This window comes from Microtus ochrogaster, chromosome 1 (assembly GCF_000317375.1).
Source record: "Microtus ochrogaster isolate Prairie Vole_2 chromosome 1, MicOch1.0, whole genome shotgun sequence".
NCBI classification, from domain to species: Eukaryota; Metazoa; Chordata; class Mammalia; order Rodentia; family Cricetidae; genus Microtus; species Microtus ochrogaster.
The window spans coordinates 21,908,783-21,927,163 of record NC_022009.1 but is presented as its reverse complement, the minus strand read 5'-3'; the positions used below and the strand labels follow the sequence as shown (position 1 = coordinate 21,927,163).

Genomic DNA, 18,381 nt, shown 5'->3' with positions numbered 1-18,381 from the left:
GGCGGATCTCTGTGAGTTCGAGACCAGCCTGGTCTACAAGAGCTAGTTCCAGGACAGGCTCCAAAGCTACAGAGAAACCCTGTCTCGAAAAAAACCAAACCCAACCCAACCAAACCAAAAAACCTTCTGTACCTTTATGACCAAGTCAGAAGTTTATCTTCATCCAGATCGGTCAACGAAGTGCATGTGTAAACATCCTAGCACACACACATGTTCCAAGTCATAAATAGGAAAAGGAAAACCCAAATGTTCACAAAAGAGAATTTGTGAGGTAAGTAGTACTAAACATACAAATGATGGGATAACGGTTCTATTAAAATGATGTGAAAATACATCTATTCATATGAAAACATGGGTAGCCACTGGGAAGTTACAGCTGTTTTTTTTTTTTTTTTTTTTTTGCTGTTATACTGGGAGCAGGGTCGCTGTCAGGGCCTATTGATCCTGCAGGTGGAGTGGAATGGTCAAGTAGGGGCTAAGCCATTCTTTACGGCCAGGGGCCAGTACAGCTTGATTCAGTCCTCATGGCTGGACAGGTATTGGTATTTTAAGTGAAAATTCAAGTTGCCAGGCAAAATAAATGATAGGATTCTCTTTAAAACCTATATAGTGCACATGAAGGTGTGGAAACACGTTTTTAAAAGGGTATTATAAAGGTGTAATAGTTGTTATCCAGAGAATTGTGTCTCTTCAAAATTCATATGCTGAAGTCTTACTGTCCATGTCACAGTGTCTAGAAACAGGGATTTTAAGATTGAATGGGATTATAATTACATGTCCTTGTAAGAGTAAGAGACACAGCCCAGCAGTGGTGCACGCCTTTAATCCCAGCACTTGGGAGGCAGGTGCAGGAGAATCTCTGTGAGTTCCAGGATAGCCTAGTCTATGGAGTGAGTTCCAGGACAGCCAGGGCTATGCAGAGAAACCCTGTCTCAGAAAACCAAAATAAAATAAAATACAAAATAAAGAGTAAGAGACACTAGGAGAATCAGCAGCAAAATACAAAAGGCCATGCAGGAACTCTTGGCTAGTACCTTGATCTTTAGCTCAAGGTTCCAGAGTGTGAGAAAATAAATTCCTGTTCTGGAAGCCACTTAATTTATGGACGCTTATTATGCCAGCTCAGACTGACTAATACAATGTTACTGCTTGTGTGTTTCTGATTGCTCTGTGATGTGGTTTTTTAAATTTCAAAATAACAAATTTCAGCATGAGAAAGATAATGCAATCACATTTAAAATAAGGAATGATAAAATATCCATTAAATAAAATAAAAACATATCTTTGTAACATATCCAACCTCTGTTTTTCCAAAGACCAATCACATTGCCCATCCTACTAACTAGACTTCCCCCTTGCCTGTCAAAAATCCCTTACCAACTTTGTTTGCGTGAGAATCCAGTCCTCAAACCTACTAGATGGCCAGCAGAATATTCCTCTCTCCCTCTTCTCTCTGCTCTCATAGTCTGCTTCAATATGCAGGTTACATCTAGTCTACTACCTTCTCTCCCTTCTCTGGACTCTTGTAGATGTCTCTGTCTGTATTCTCCCTCATACCTACAATAAAGTCCTTCTCCTCAGCCGGGTGGTGGCAGCGCACGCCTTTGATCCCAGCACTTAGGAGGCAGAGTCAGGCAGATCTCTGAGCTTGTAAGCCAGCATGGTCTACAGAGTGAGTTCTGGGACAGCCAGGGCTACACAGAAACCCTGTCCAAAAAGAAAAAAAAAAGAAAAAGAAAAAGAAAAGCACCCAACCAAACAACAACAAAAACCAAACCTCTCGTCAACGATCTCTTGGAACAGCCTCACTTTGTACATCTGTGCTGAACCCTCCACTCCAAACATTTACCGCTGTGCCAGCGTCATATTGTCTCTGCAAATTACCTCAGCATATCTGACACATTTCATATCAAGAACACTGTGAGCTAGGTGTGTGGAAAGCCTATGCCTCTAACCCCAGCACTGGGGAGGCAGAGGAAGGAGGAATCTCTGTGAGTCTGAGGCCAGCCTGGTCAACAATAGCAAGTGTCAGATCCTAAGCCCCAGAATGGCAGTCTGGGCTCAGCTCAGGCTGGACTCTGACCCTATAAACACTCCTCATTCCTCAGAAACCTTGTAAAATGGCCTTCTGTTTGCCAGGAAAAGACATTACTTTCTTATCTGGTCCTACAGGTTCCCAACCTCTGGAAAGGGCCTGTAGTTCAGACAAGCCTCCAACAGATCAGAGCCCATGCTGGTTCCCAGGCCGTGCCAGCTAGCCTGCCCTCCTCTGCCTCCACGGAACCCCTTATAACAAGCAGGACCCTCCCACCATTTTTCCTATCTTCTCTGCTCCCGTAGTCCTAGCAACTGTCAGTCTGCTCCTCTCCCTGTCCTTTCTCTCTGCTTCTCTCTCTGTCCTGAGAGGTAGCCAAGGCAGACTCCCTCAGATGCCTCTGGCTATTCTCTTCCTCTTATCTACAATACAAAACCTTCCCCTTAATCATGGAAGAGCTGTGCCGGTGGTTTCATTACTGCTCATACAGCGAGCTGCAGGAAAGCCAAGAGTACACAGAGAGGCCCTGTCTCAAAAACGAAAAAAAAAAAAAAACCTATAAAAAATGCTTCGGGTTTTAGATTTTCTGAGGCTAAACACACCCCCCTAAGAAACAAAAGAATTATACAATAGAGCTTTTCTTTCCCTTTTCCTTTTTCTTCTTTCTTGTCTTTTTTTTTTAATCCATCAAAATCACTAACTAGACCCTAAAAGTTGTTCATCAGAAAATGTGGCTTGTGTTGGTTTGTAATTATTCAGTGGGTAAAAGGAATTTGAGAGAAAATTTTAAAATAGTACTGAAATAGTTTCCCGAAGTTCAGAAAATCTGGACTCTGATTAGCATGGCTAAAATGTTAAATGACGGAACCCACACAGTAGAAAGCGAGAACAAACTCTCAGATGGAACTGTAGCTTGCTTGGCTACCTCGCAGCTCACGCCTTCGTAGACAGCTCAAGGACCACGACCGATCGCACAATTATCCACTAAGATAATTGGTTGTCTCGGGGTTGCTTTTAAAACTGAGTTTTTCTCATGAAAGCTGAGGCTAGGGTTTCCAAGTTTGACAGGCTGCACAAACAGCAGCGAGGCTTGAATGGCCGTGTTTATGCGAGATTCAAGATCTCATACCCAGCCTGCTGTTCAGAGAGAAGAGGTGGGGAAGGGAAGCAGTGATTTCTGACAGAAAATATTCGAAGGCCACAGTCTCTAAAATCTCTCTCTGGCCACCAGGGGACACTGTTCCCTAAACGTGCTCAGTGGAAGCACCCAGGCACTAGGACAAGTTATATGTCCAAGAAAGGCCATCACAGTTCACATCAAAACAGTTCAATGAGACACGGAATTGAGCGGTCAGGTAGCAGGGTGAGACAACAGAAACATACAGAGGAAGTCCTCTGGCTTGAAAGCCATGAAGTTTCAAAACTGGTCTAGCTGAGGAAGGCACAAACTCTGGTGGACTGTTTCAGTTGATAGGGTGGTTTTTAAAGTTTGATTACCTTCATTTGCTTAGGGGTGTGTGGATATGTGGGTGCCATGTGTGGACGTCAGAGGAGAACCTGTGGGAGTCTGTTCTCTCCTTCCATGTGAATCCTGGGGGTCAAACCCGGCCATCATCTTTGAGACATCTGCATGGCTCAACTTTGGCTATTCTGAAAAAATAAACTCTGTCTTCTTGTTGCCAGGGACAAGTATTAGTGCATTGTTTTGTATATGTAAGAAGACCCAAACACTTATGGTATATGACTTTAATAGATTTTGTTTTTGAGAGGCCTCAGAAAAAAACCACATGTCCTATTCTTCTCTTATGTGTATAAAAATGGTTCTAGAAGGGGTTTTTATCAAGTTAGCAACAGTATTGTCAGTTGAGAAAGTTACAGACCACCATGCACTTCAGGCCAAATACGAGTCCTTTGTTTTAACTAGTGACTGGGAGTGGGCGATTGCCACAAAGAACTCTTGAGCTCAGGGGCACAGCTTTTATGGAGGCAAAAACCAAAACAATGACAACAAAAGACAAAACCCAGAAGAACCTTCACATCATTGTCAGGAGTAGGTCAGGGGCGCATGGTAACGTTTGTTGAGGCTATACATTCAGAAGTCATTTTGGTTATACATCTGGGTCATGGTAAGGGTCACAGAAAGTCCCGGATGTATTGCCAAAGTGGACGTGTCTGCTCAGAATGATCAGGGGCTGAAAAGCACTTAAGTGGGTACAAAGAGAAGTTAGGGCAGGACAGTCACTTCACAGTATGCCGCCTTGGAAGAGAGCTGCGGTTGGGAAATGAGCTTTGAGAAATGCTACTTTTTCTGCACTTCTTGAATCTCATACAGTGAAGAATGTGCCTATTATATACATAATCTGTGTTTTCTGCTAAGTTTTGAATAAAATGTGGCCCCACATTGTGTACACACACACACACACACACGCACACAGGCAAAAACACTCATACATATTGTTAAGTTTAATTCCTGGTTAATGGGAATCTCCCGCTGCTGAAGTCAGAGTATGGACAGAAGCAACTCCAGGGGAGTAGGCTTAGGTTGGAGTCCCAACTTGAATATCCCAGACTCTTTGGGTATATGGATGCCAGGGGTTGGAGTGACGCTTCTACCCCAAACACATAGAAAATAAATCTAAAAAAAAATTAAATAAAATGAGCATATAAAATAGCCTAACTTAAGAAATGATACTTTAGAAGATATAAGAAGTCTGCATTTTGGGGGCTGGAGAGATGGCTCAGCTGACCCCTCTTCCAGAGGTCCTGAGTTCAATTCCCAGAAACCACATGGGGGCTCACAACCATCCAAAATGAGATCTGGTGCCTTCTTCCGGTCTTCAGGCATACATGCAGAATATTCATACACGCAGAATATTGTATACATAATACATAAGAGAAAAAGAAGTCTGCATTTTCAGTTGTCTAGAACGTATAGCGACTCAGACCAAAGCAAGTGCTCTACCACCGAGCTACATCTGCAGCCACTTTCCTTTATTCTGACATTTTGAGTCTAGGTTTCAATTAAGTACCCAGGTTGGACTTCAACTAGCTCTGTGACCCAGGAAGACTGTCAACTTGCAGTCTTGCCCCAGCCTTCCAAGAGGCTGGGATTCAAGGACCACCAAGTGCAGCTGCACAAATCTTTTTAAATAGCCGGTGGTTAACCCAGACATGTATTTACTTTTTGGGTTGTTCATTAGCCTTTTTCAGCCAGCCAGACGTGCATGCAAGAATATTGCGTTTATCAAGAAAAAGGTGACAATAGGTTGGATTTGGTTATGTTTTATTATTTAAAAAATTATTTTAAGTGGGGCGGTGGTGGCGCACGCCTTTAATCCCAGCACTCGGGAGGCAGAGGCAGGCAGATCTCTGTGAGTTCGAGACCAGCCAGGTCTACAGAGCTAGTTCCAGGGTAGGCTCCAAAGCCACAGAGAAACCCTGTCTCGAAAAAGAAAAAAAAAAGAAAATTATTTTAAAGTATCTAAAAACAAGAATTTGTACATATTTGGGGGTACCATGCTGTGATAATGTGGATGGGAAAAGGTCCTCCATAGAGTCACATATTTGAATACTTGGCCACCAGTTGCTGTTTTGGGGGATGTTGTGGAACTTATAGGATATGAAGGCGTGATGGAGTAAGAATGTCACTGGGGACAGGCTTTGAGAGTCTGTAGCCTCCCCACTCCCAGCACCCTCCCTTTCTCTCTGTGTCTCTGTCTTTGTGTGTGCGTGTGTGCACGTGTGTGTTTCTTCCATGTGGATAGAAAGGTGATTCGCTAGCAGCTTCCTGCTCCAGCCCCCTGCTCTCGTGCCCTCCCTGTCATTATGGACTCTAGCCCTGTGGGACTGGAAGCCATAAGTTGGCCACTGTATTTTGTCACAGCAACAGAAAGTGACTGATGTGTGAAGCTTTGATACATAAATACATCGTACAATGTTTAAGCCAGGTTAACCATATCTCCACAAATATTTATCATGCTTATGGTAAAAAAAATACATTCAAAATCTTTTCTTCTAACTTTTGAAAACACACAGCACGTTATTACTATTCCTAGCACCCTGCCGTGAAGGACGCACACCTCTTCCTGTCATCTAACTGGAACTTAGACCCGTTCATCACCCTTTCTCCTGCCCTCTTCTCTCCTCTCTCCGAGTCTGTTAACCATAATCTCGACTTCTTACACTCCGACTTGTTTGTCGTTTTCCTTTTGAAGTCTCACTGAACTCATTTCAGGTTTATCAGCTCTGCTGCATGCCACTAAGTGTTAGGGAAAATTATTAGCTTTTTTCTTTTTTTTTATTTTTTATTTTTTTGGTTTTTTTTTTTTTCGAGACAGGGTTTCTCTGTGGAATCATTTTTAAAATGTTTGAATCTAAGCTCTCCAACTTGGCTTTCGGAGCTTTCATTCTGTGGCTGTCGGTTGGCTTGAACTTCACACAATGTAATTCAGCTTTAGTAGAAGGTAATATCTCAGGACAAGTAGAGTCAAATAATCAATGAAATCCATAGGTTTTGGGGGAGGTTGATTTAGTTCTTCCACCAACCAGATTTTTTTTTTTTTTTGGTTTTTCGAGACAGGGTTTCTCTGTAGCTTTGGTGCCTGTCCCGGAACTAGCTCTTGTAGACCAGGCTGGCCTCGAACTCCCAGAGATCCACCTGCCTCTGCCTCCCGAGTGCTGGGATTAAAGGCGTGCGCCACCACTGCCCGGCCCACCAACCAGATTTTGTAAAAAAAAAAAAAATTGTGTATGTGTATGTGTGTGTGTGTGATGTATATGTGTTTATAGAGGTCGAAGGACAGCTTTGTAGAACCATTTCTCTCCTGTCCCCTTTCCATGGGGTCTGGTGATTGAACTCAGGTCAACAGGTTTCTTTACCGAGCAGCAAACACCTTTACCTTCAGACGAGCTTCTCAACACTTCTTGCTTCCAATATCCTCATCAGAAAAAAAAAAAAGCAGCAAATACTTTCAGGTCAACTGTTTAAGTGGCTCATGGGGATTGTCTGGTTTAATCATAACATCTCAATGCAGTATTTGTTATTTTCCCACTATACAGATAAAGAAATGGAGGGTTAGAGAGATTAACAGTTTATTCAAGAGCAACCGCATAGTGACCGGCAGAGCCTGAGGTGGAGATCTACTTGTTACTATGGAGGCATCTTTGAAGAGATGACTTTTATATCACTTGATGCTTTGAATATGACTAAGAATTCAGGAGAACGGATTTCTAAGTTTTGCACTTATTTTAAGGATGTTGGAATCTTGTCTACCTGTTCAGGTTAGACATCCCTAGTGTCTCTCCAGCAGCAGGCCTGCCTAGGGATGAGTTGAAGCAGAAACTCCCAGAGTTCACATCACAGGAAGCTAGAATACAAGGCGGATGATTACTCGAGGTTTTACAGTTGACTCTCACTGTTACCTCTGAGGAAACTTGTTTTTATTAGTTAGAATTGGCTTGGTGAGAGGTTTTGTGTATACCCAGAAAACCATGGTAGTGTAAGTGTATGGTTATAGTATCAGCACTGAAGAGATGGAAGCAGGAGGATCAGAAGTTCGAGGTCATCCTTGTCTACACAAGGATGTGAATATGAGACTACAAAAAAAAAGCCTCCTTAGTACTCTGGAAGTCCAAAGGAATTTGCATGATTAGAGCTTTCACACATGGCTTTTGGTTTAAAGTTGCAATGTTATATTTTGCTGCGCTTCTCAGGTATTTCACGATTGAGACATTTTTGGAAGAAAGTCTGGATTTGCTGCCAGGCATCCACCTGTGCCCTTGAGTGAGCCCTTGCCTCTCCTCCATAGAACACTGCTTCACCCAACACTGCAGGCACAGAAGCTCTGGAAGGAGGGAAGAAAGGTGGGTCGATGTAGTGGCCAGTTTCTGGATAGTAGATTATCTGGGGCCTGCCTTTTCCATGGGCTTGTAGCCGTGCACAGGCTATATGAGCATAGGATTCACTCTTCCAGTTATGATCATCCAAGCCCACAATGAACAGGAAGGGTCCCTGGGCCCTTTCCAGTGGAATAAGACTTTGGTCGTGAGGTTTCTCCAGGGGATTGTTCCAAATATCCCCCAAATCCAAAAGGCCTGACTCCATGGTCTTTTGCTTTGTTAGGTCACAGCCGAGATCAGGAACAGACAGACCTTTGTAATACAGAGGAGCTATTGTGTTGGCCACACAGGCGTTGATAAGGACAGTGGCCGTGATGTTCCTTAGGAAAGCGGCCATCGAGAGGCACAGGTCACCACCTTTGGAGAAACCAAGAAGGCCGACATTCGGGCCTTTCACCTGAGGAGAGAGAACAAGTGCAGAGTTCACGAGTGGAAAGTGTGCAGTGAGTTTATATTCCCTGAGAACCTGTCTCGGCCACAACTTCTTTGTCCTCCTTATTCAATACTCTACAAAATTGAAACGTGCCTGTTATAAACAAATGAATTGATTTCTGAGTATACGCACCATCTGATGTTTATAAAGAGCAGGTCAAGAGTACACATAAAGGCCCTTATCAACTAAACTAATGAACAAACTGTTACATATTTTCTCTATCTTGATGAATAGACCACAACTTGTTCTCTTTCCTCATCAGGTGAAAGGCCCGATTGTTGGCCTTCTTGGCTTCTCCAAAGGCAGTGACCCATGCCTCTCGATGGCTGCTTTCCTAAGGAACATCACGGCCACTGTCCTTATCAACGCCTGTGTTGCTAACACAGGTATTACTTAGGATGCTCTAATTTTGTAATGCATCCTCTGTATTACAAAGATCTCGTTGTTCCTGATCTTGGCTGTATGTTTATATATGTTTATGTATGGATGATCAAGTTAAATTTAAACTCTTAGAACTTGCTGGGTGGTGATGGTGCATGCTTTTAATCCCAGCACTTGGGAGGCAGAGGCAGGTGGATAACTGAAGTTTGAGGCCAGCCTGGTCTACAGAGAGAGTTCCAGGATAGCCAGGGCTACACAGAGAAACCCTGTATCAAAACAAAACAAAACAAAACAATCTCACTCATAGTTCTATATTGATGTAGCAAGAAGAGTCAGCCATGGACCCCATTCAGGACCAGATCCTGAGTCCCAGCCCACCTTCCTTCTCTTCCCATCACTGCTTCTTCTGTGCACCTTAAAGGGTCTCCATTATGTATGGACACACAGCTTACATGTTTAAAGTTAGGTGCATGTGTTCTGGTCAACAAAGGGAAGAGGCAAGGCTTAGACACATGGTCAGAGATACCAGCCAGAGGGTGTGGGAGTTCCACACCCCCAGAGTGTGGTTAAGAGCATATGAGTTCCAAGCAGACAAGTTTCCTTGGCTCTTCAGACTCCTCACCCCGTGGGAAAGAGTCCAGCCAAAGGAAGGCCATTGCGTGGTAATGTAAAACAAAGGTCCTAGGCCAGGAAACACTCTTGATCTCTTATTTTTCTAGGGCCTTATTTCCCCTTAATAAAACCATCACAATCCCAGATCATCTGGCTGGCCCAGCACTCACAGAGGTCCTCCTGCTACTCTGCCCAGCTCATTTAGGTTTTAATAGCTCTGCCTAGAGTTGTCCCTGAACTCCAGCAAAATGAGAGTATCTGAAGTTTTTACAAAACATCCTAACCCTTAACATCAGAATGTTCCTTACTCTCAGTTTGGATGGCAGCAAAGGTTTGCTCCATTCCACTTATGTTCAAGGAAAATATCTAAAATAAAGTTTCTGCTATCGGATACTTTATAAAAGCATAATAATTGTCTTAGGCAGGGTTATCACTCCTGTGATAAAATGCTATGACCAAAAGCAATTTGCAGAGGAAAAGGTTTATTTGGCTTACATTCCCACATCACAGTCCATCATAGAGGAAGTCAGGACAGGAACCCAAACAGGACAGGAACCTGGAGGCAGGAGCTGATGCAGAGGCCATGGAGGAGTGCTGCTCACGGCTTGCTCAGCCTGCTTTCTTAGAGAACCCAGGACCATCTGTCCAGAGATGGAACCACCAGAAGTGGCTGGGCCCTCCCCCATCAGTCACTAATTAAGAAAATGTCCTACAGGTTTACCTACAGCCCAATCTTAGGGAGGCATTTTCTCAGTTGAGGCTCCCTCCTCTCTGATGACTCTAGCTTGTGTCAAGTTGACATAAAACTAGCTTGACAATAATATTCATCACATAGCATGTATACAGTGTTCTGCCTGTATGTATGTATGCCTACCGGCCTGCTATATAGAAGAGGGCACCAGATCCCATTACAGATGGTTGTGAGCCACCATGTGGTTGCTGTTAATTGAACTCAGGACCTTTGGAAGAGCAGGCAGTGCTCTTAACCACTGAGCCATCTATCCAGCCCATGGCTAGTGGTTTCTTAGTGCAATGCTTTAGAGTTATGGTAGTTAGGAAAGAAGCTAAACAGTCAAATCTTAAGAGATAGGAAAGATGGGTAGAGACAGGAATAGTCTTAGCCACTGCTGAGGAGCTGCTTGGCTCTCCCTTCGCCTCTCTAACGCCCAGCGTCCTGACAAGGCTTTTGGCTCTGGCCTTGAGTCCCCTCCCCTCTCCTCCTTTGTATTAAGGACAGCACTGGGCCTCACCTTTGGATGCTGCAGCAGAAAGGCCACGGCTTCTTCAAAGTACTCCAGGTGCACATCACTCAAATATTCAGGGAGGTCTTCAAATCTGAAGTAAGCCAGAGCGAGTACAGCAAAACCATGCCCAGCCAGGAGGCTGGCTCGGTATTCACACAGCCCACCGCCGCTTCCAAACAAATCGATGATCCCAGGGAACCTCCCCTTGCCTGCGGAGCACAACACAGCACATCACAAAATGACTTAGCTGCTCAAAAGAGATTTGGGGATTCAGATTTTGGCAATTAACAAGAAAAAGTCTTTGAAGTCAGGGATGCAGTGGCTGGGAATATTTGAGAATCAGGAAACCTCCTACTTTATTTATTTGGAGACATGATCTTACTACATTGTATACAGTGGCCTTGACCCTCCTGCCTCTGCCTCTCAACAGGGGAGTTACAGATGTGTGGCACCACATCTGGCTCTTTTTTTTTTTTTTTTGACAGGGTCTCATTATGTAGCTCTGGCTAGCTTGTAAGTCACTATATAAACCAGACTGGCTTCAAACTTACAGAGATTTGCCTGCCTCTGCCTCCTGGGATTAAAGGTGTACACCACTGTGTTTGGCTGGCTGTTTTTAATAATCTACAGAGAAAAGAAAAGTGGAACAAAATGTCCCCACCCCAGAATTTTTCATAAATAATAACAAATAAAGTTTAAAAATAGCACATGTCTGCCAACCACTTTTTTCAGTTTCCTCAGAGAGCATCTGCGAATGCTCTTTATGTTCACCCGGGGTTACTAGAGGGTCTTCCCCTCTCCTTGTCATCTTTTCTACCTTTAAAGAAGGGCACCCTGCACCTGCCAAGTTGTTTTGACCCCTGAATATTTATATCTACTGTTTCTTTTGCTGATTGTGCTATTTTTCCCTCTCTCCTGACTTTGACCTGCTCAACTTCTCAGTTTGCCGACTTCACTTTAGGTTCAACCCCTTCCAGACAGTCTTTCCAATGTGTCCCCAAGGCTGAGCTAAATCAGATTGTCTCAGATGTGTTCTCCCTGGGGCCCTAGCCCGCATGTCCCTCTCCAAGTACCTGCCACACTGGATTCTCTGGATAGGGGTAATTTCTATTTTGCTATAAAGTTTGCCCCAAATTTTGGTAGATCCTGTCTTAGTTTCTTTTTCATTGCTGTGATAAAATCACGATGACCAAGGCAACTAATAAAAGAAAGGATCTAATTTGATGCTCACAATTACAGAGGGTTGGAATATATGATAATCACGGGAGGGGCTGATATGGGAGCGTGGCAGCAGTACTGGAGCAGCAGCTGACGGCTCTTTTCTTGCTCCACAAGCACAATGTGGAGAGAAGGGAGAATATTGTTGCCTTTTGCAGCCTCAAAAGCCACTGCAGTGGCACACCTCCCTCAACAAGGCCACACCTCTTAATCCTTTCCAAACAGCTCTATCAACTGGGGACAAGGTATTCAAATATATAAGCCCATGGAGGCCATGCTCATTCAAACCAGCTCAGGTCACACAGTAGACAATGAAATTTTCTGTTTGTTTTTCTTTTCTCATTCTCTTTTTTTCTTCATTTCCCTCTTGTTCTTTAAGTCTCATGCAGCGCATGCTAGCCTCAAACTTGCTTGGTAAACCAGGATCTTTTTTAAAAAAAAATATTTATTTATTTATTTATTTATTTATTATGTATGCAATATTCTGTCTACATGTATGTCTACAGGCCAGAAGAGGGCACTAGACCTTATTACAGATGGTTGGAAATTGAACTCAGGACCTTTGGAAGAGCAGGCAATGCTCTTAACCGCTGAGCCATCTCTCCAGCCTGGTAACCCAGGATCTTGAGCTCCTGATCCTCCTGCCCCTGCCTCCAGGGTGCTGGAATTTCAAATGTATGCCACCACACTATTTAAATAATTTACTTGGAAATCATGTTGTTTACTTGTCCTTACTGAAAGACTTTATAACACTGTGGTGGTTTGAATAGGATGGGCCCCAGAGGTCCATATACTTGAATGCTTAGTCATCAGGGGGTAGCACTATTTGAGAAGGATTAGGAGGCATGGCCTTATTGGGGGAAGTGTGTCACTAGGAGTGGGCTTTGAGGTTTCCAAAGCCCACACGAGGCTCAGTGTTGCCCTCTCTGCCTACGGACCAGGATGTAGCTCTCACCTACTGCTCCAGCTCCTGCCTACATGCTGCCATGCTCCTCATCATGATGGACTAAACCCCGGAAAAGGTAAGCAAGCCCCCAATTCAATGCTTTCTTTCAGAAGAATTGCTTGGGTCACGGTGTCTCTTCACAGCAGCAGGACAGTGACTAGGATGACTGAATCAGTCAGGGTGATTTACAGAGCTCCTTCTAAAGTCGTGTGGAAGTCTCCAGAAACGGAGACAGAGAAACGGAGTAGGACTCCGTTCAGGTTGCAGAGTTCCCGCTGTTCTAAACAGTCTCTAGTTCAGGTTAGAAAGTGCCGTAAGAAAGAGGCACATTCTCTTCCTTTGTACAACCACCACATTCAGTTTCAAAATTCTGTGTACCGCCGTGATTCTAGCCCTTTTCCGTGATTGGAGGGGTATGCCAGTGACTGTCTTTCCACTATTTACATGGACTGCACCCTATTCTCTCAGACCAGGGTTTGTCAGCATCAGAACAGTATCCATGTCTTACTTAGGCTTTCGATTGCTGTGAAGAGACACCCTGACCACAGCAGCTCTTATAAAGGAAAACACTTAACCAGGTGGGTTACAGTTCAAATTAGCCCATTATTGTCACGGTGGGAAGCATGTGGCATGCAGGTAGACATGGTGCTGGAGAAGGAGCAGACAGTTCTACATCTGGACCCACAGTCATCAGAAAGAGACAGGGAGTCACGAGGCCTGGCTTGAGCTTCTGAGAGCTTGAAGCCACTCCCTAGTGATGCACTTCCTCTAACAAAGCCACACCTACTCCAATAAGACCACACCTCTTATTTATGGCAGCCATTTTTATTCCAATCACCGTAATCCACTTGTGTATGTGACGTGCATGTGAGTATTTGAGCATGTGTGTGAATGTGCCCTGATGTGTGTGTTGTAGGGCCTAGCTATGACAGGCTCATCAGAGACTACTCAGGTACCACCCAGGAACAGACTATACAAAAGAAATACCTAATGTTCCAATTGTTGCAGATAGGATCACCAGATGAATCTTAGCCCAGCACACACCCATCTCCTTTTCACCAGGACACCCCTAGGCAAATGTGTGCGTGTGTGTGTGTGTGTGTGTGTGTGTGTGTGTCTGTGTGTCTGTGTGTCGAGGTCAAAGATCAATATTGGGTATCTTCCTCAATAGTTCTTTTGTTGTTGTTGTTTTGAAAGAGGATTTCTCTGTGTAACAGCTCTAGCTGTCCTGGAACTAGCTGTGTAGAACAGGCTGGCTTTGAACTCACAGAGATCCGCCTGCCCCTGCCTCCCAAGTGCTGGGATTAAAGGCATATGCCACTACTGCCCAGCTTCAGTGGTTCTTCACCATACTTTTGGAGACTAGTTCTAAACCTGGAGCTCACCGGCAGGCCAGAATGGTAATGCTAACAAGCCGCAGGAATTCTGTCTGTTCTTCCAGGCTGCGGTTATAGGCATCGAATATGGGGCCCAGCTTTTAACATGGGTCCTGAGGGGCTGAGGACCTGAACTCAAGTCTTCATGGTTGCCAAACAAGCACTTTGCCAACTAAGCGATCTCCCTAGCCCACTGTATCCATTTGGAACAAGATAGTTTGTTCTGAGGCTGTTCAGTATTTGGACCCTACCAGCTAGATGGCAACAGCGTTTCCTGCCTTCATTTTTGACAAACAAAACTCTCTGTAGATATTGCTAAATGTCTTCATGGACGGGCAAAAGTCACCCTAGGCTGAGAAGCATCTTCAGCTTGTTTACAGTTGGGGGAGGACAACCAGGGACATTCATATGCGTTTTAATGATTAGGGTACATAGTCTTCATTTGTGGGTGTAAGGATCTTTGAAAGTTCGATGTGAAAGGAGACCAAAGTCACTATTACGACAGGCATAAGTTATTGATTACATCGGTACTTCAAATGCACCCGCACTGCGGCATTTAGTGGATTTCAATACTCTAAAGTTGAATGCCCTCTTCAGCATAAAGCTGAGGTATTCACGGTGCCTTAAGGGATGAGACTTGCTACAAAATTTTCCATTTAAAACGACTGGCAGGCTTTGGAATGCGGAAGTACCACAATTATGTGACTGTTCCACCAGGTTTATGCAGGAACAGAGATCAGTCTAGGCTGAGAGCACAGACCCGGGGGCTGCTCACCTGGAGGCAGGAAGAGCGTGGCGCGCACACGGCCCTCGCGAACGGGCACGCGCCGCACCCCGGGAGCCATGAAGTGACGCTCGTGCACCGCCCGCGCCAGCAGCCGCCCGTCGTCGAGCTCGTGGCCGTCCAGCACCTCCAGCTCCACCACGAAGGGCGTCTGCACGTCGCGCTTGATCAGGCGCCAGAAAGGCCGGTCGGGCTCCATGGCCCAGAGCAGCCCCATGGGCTCGAGCCCCGCGAAGCTGCCGCCCAGCGCGGGCGCGCGCGCCAGGTCGAGCTCGCCGTGGGGGTCGGCTCGGTAGCGCGCGTGGGCGCGGAAGAGCGCGCCTTTCTCGTCGCGCAGGGCGGCGCGCAGCGTGACGGGCTGTTCGGGGGCCAGGCCGCGCACTGAGATGCTCAGCGGCTCGTCCCAGCAGCTGCGGCCCGCGGGCTCCAGGCTCAGCGTCGCCATTATGCCAGGACTGGAGCTGGAACCAGAGGTCTTGGGGAGCTCCACGCGAGTCCGGAGAGGAGCCTGGCCTGCTGTGGAGCCTTCCTGGTCGGTCTCTGGGAGGTCCCGAGCCGTCGGTCGCGTTTCTCAGGGAAAACAGAGACAAAAACCGGGCTGGTGTTTGCAGACTGACAGGGGTGGTCAGAGTAGTGGTGGGGTCAAGTCAGGCCACGAGATTGCGCTCACGTGGATTGGTAGTGACACTAGGTGAATAAGATCGAGGCAAAGTCCGGTCCTTGCGTAGATTAGGTAGCAGTTTTTTGTAAAAGCAAACGAACAACTCTTACTTTCATTTTAGGCTACTTTTGCTACTCTAGGGAAATATGTAACGTTGGATAATTTATAACAGATTTTTTTGGGGGGGGTGGTTTCAAGACAGGGTTTCTCTGTAGCTTTAAAACCTGACTTGGAACTAGCTCTTGTAGACCAGGCTGGCCTCAAACTCACAGAGATCGGCCTATCTCTGCTTCCCAAGTGCTGGGATTAAAGGCGTGTGCCACTAACTGTTAGGAATATTTCCTAAGCAAGCCCTCTGACGACGCAAAAATTCCCAATCAAACCAAATCAAAACAAGCCAAATTAAGAAATATTCAGGTTTAATGGGAGATCTGCGCTCTCGGATGGCCCCGAGGGGGAAACCGGGAAGCCGCAGGAAGGAAGCTCTTTTGGGGGATCACTTAATTATCCTGGGGAGTGGTCCCCACCCCACCCCCAGGGAGGGGTCAGGACTGGCCTGCTGGGATTTGAAGTCCAGACTAGGCCTGGGGGCTGAGATAGATGCCAGGGACTGGGGCCTAGACTCCCAGCCTAACACTAACGCCTGGCAATAAAGAAATTTCTGATAGTTTTGAGTTCTGGAAAGTCCAAGTTGAAGTGGGAAGACAGTATTTGGTCACATGTCATTCGCTAGCAGAAAGCAAACAGCACTCAAATTTCGGTGTAATGACTCAGAGACAGGAGGATCATTATAATTCAAAGCCAGCCTGGGATACATAGAGAGGTCCCGTTTTAAACAAAACCACAGACAAAGCATGCAAGAAAAAAAATGGCTAAACTCAGCCTTCAAAGAGAAAAACTAAAGATAACCCACACCTGCTATTATCCACTCCGTTTACCAGCACAGAGTCCTCCCTAAGGTTCTACCTACCAGTGGTTAAATTTCTACCACACAAGCTTTGAGAGACACTTTGAAACATAGCAAACTACATACGAGAACAGGTCGATTGTGTAAAGAGAACTTATACACACAATTGTGTGGTCATGTCCTTATAAAACAAGATCCAGGCTGGGCGATGGTGGTGGTGCACACCTTAACCAGCACTCACTAGGCAGAGGTAGGGGGATCTCTGTGAGTTTGAAGTCAGCCTGGTGTGCAGAGCAAGTTTCAGGACAGCCAGGACTGTTACACAGAGAAACCCTGTCTTGAAAAACAAACAAACAAACAAAACAAAAACAAAAAAAAAAAAGAAAGAAAAGGATAAGAAAAGAAAAGGACAAGATGTCTCACTACCAGATGCCAGGAGCCCACTCTTCTGCTACAGACATTTTTTTTTTCTTTTCAAAAGATAGTTGTTTTAGTCAGGTTCACTTTACTGCAATGAGATTTCCAGGATATTAATTTATGTTTAACGCTTCTGTAATCCAATTCAAGATCTTGGTATAGCAGATGGCAAAATGATGTTCTCCTATGTCTACATCTACATCGCAGATTAGAAAGAAAGACGTTAGGATTCCACAACTCCACTCATGGGCACACTCCCAGTGGCCTAAAGATCTTTTAGAAGTCACCACCTTTCAAATATCTCTCTCTCTCTCCTCTCTCTCTGTCTCCCAAATTCTGAGATTAAGGGCATGTGCCTCCACCACTGCCCAGCTTCCACTAGGAATCTCTGAATTTTTCTTTTCATCTCGTTGTGAAGCCTTTTAATCTAAAATTTCCTGTACATATCAGAGGCATCATTTGCGAATGTGGGGACTCTACTTGACATTATTTTTGGTACCTTGGTTATAACTTACTTGTATAGGTTTACTCCATCATATAACCCACGAACTTAGGACATGCAGAGTCATTGAGACAGTCAGCTAAGTATGCTGTGCCACCTGCTGCTGCTCAGGTTGTTTTTTAACTGAAAATGATAACACAGAGAGGACTAGCTACATTCTGGTTCGCATGGCCTATCTTTGCCTATGATTGGATGCAAAACATCTTCTGTACTAGGAGGCTGCTTGTTTGTTTTCCCAACTGCTCAGCCCTGAAATAATCACACAGAAACTGTATCAATTAAATCAGTTTGGCCCATTAGCTCTAGCTTTTTATTGGCTAACTCTTACATCTTAATTTAACCCATTTCTAGTAATCTGTGTATTGCCTCATGGCTATGGCTTAGCGGGTAAAGTTCTGGCTTCTGTCTCTAGCAGGACTACATGGCTTCTCCCTTACTCCACTGTCTTTCTCCCAGCATTCAGTTTAGTTTCCCCTCCTACCTGTATTCTGTCCTGTGCAGGCCTAAGACAGTTTCTTTATTAACCAATGGTATTCACAACATACAGAGGGGAATCCTATATCAATCTTCCTGTCATGTTGCTGCTCAAGACATATTTCTGTCTGTAAGTCCCTAGGAAATTTTATCCATTTTATTTCTGGAACCGTCTCTTTCTTTCTTTGGTCTCCTGGCATCTACCGTGTTTTGCTTCAGTTCTGGTACATCAGAGACAGGTTTTCTAAAACACACTGCATGCCTCCTGAGTGCAAATGACTTGGAAGCTTTGGTGGGACATTTCCTTTTCATTATTTTGTGATGGAGGAAGGTCATTGGTTAAAAAATAAAGAAACTGTGAAGGCGTAAGTCACAAACAATGCCACAGCAGTTTGGAATTATGATTAATAGGGTGGTATTTATTTAAAGGGGAAAAAACTTACAGATCACAGCCAGCCCTCTGCACAACCAGGAAGGGAGCCTAGTCGCCGGC

General features: G+C 44.9%; 1 protein-coding gene across 2 annotated transcripts in view; it reads right to left on the bottom strand.

Moving 5' to 3' along the window:
• The window catches only part of Dnal1 (dynein axonemal light chain 1), a 46,554-nt gene extending 30,770 nt beyond the window's left edge, over positions 1–15,784 (bottom strand). The window contains exons 1-3 of one of the 2 annotated variants that reach the window (XM_026780030.1): positions 14,919–15,784; positions 10,610–10,812; positions 6,756–8,330 (exon numbers count right to left, since the gene is read on the bottom strand). In XM_026780030.1, coding sequence (XP_026635831.1) covers positions 7,725–8,330; positions 10,610–10,812; positions 14,919–15,372 — 1,263 coding nt within the window. In that variant the 5' untranslated portion in view covers positions 15,373–15,784 and the 3' untranslated portion in view covers positions 6,756–7,724. Of the gene's footprint in view, positions 1–6,755; positions 8,331–10,609; positions 10,813–14,918 lie in introns of those variants that run through there. The other variant, XM_026780034.1, reaches the window with a different exon arrangement.
• Between the last annotated feature and the right edge of the window lie 2,597 nt (positions 15,785–18,381).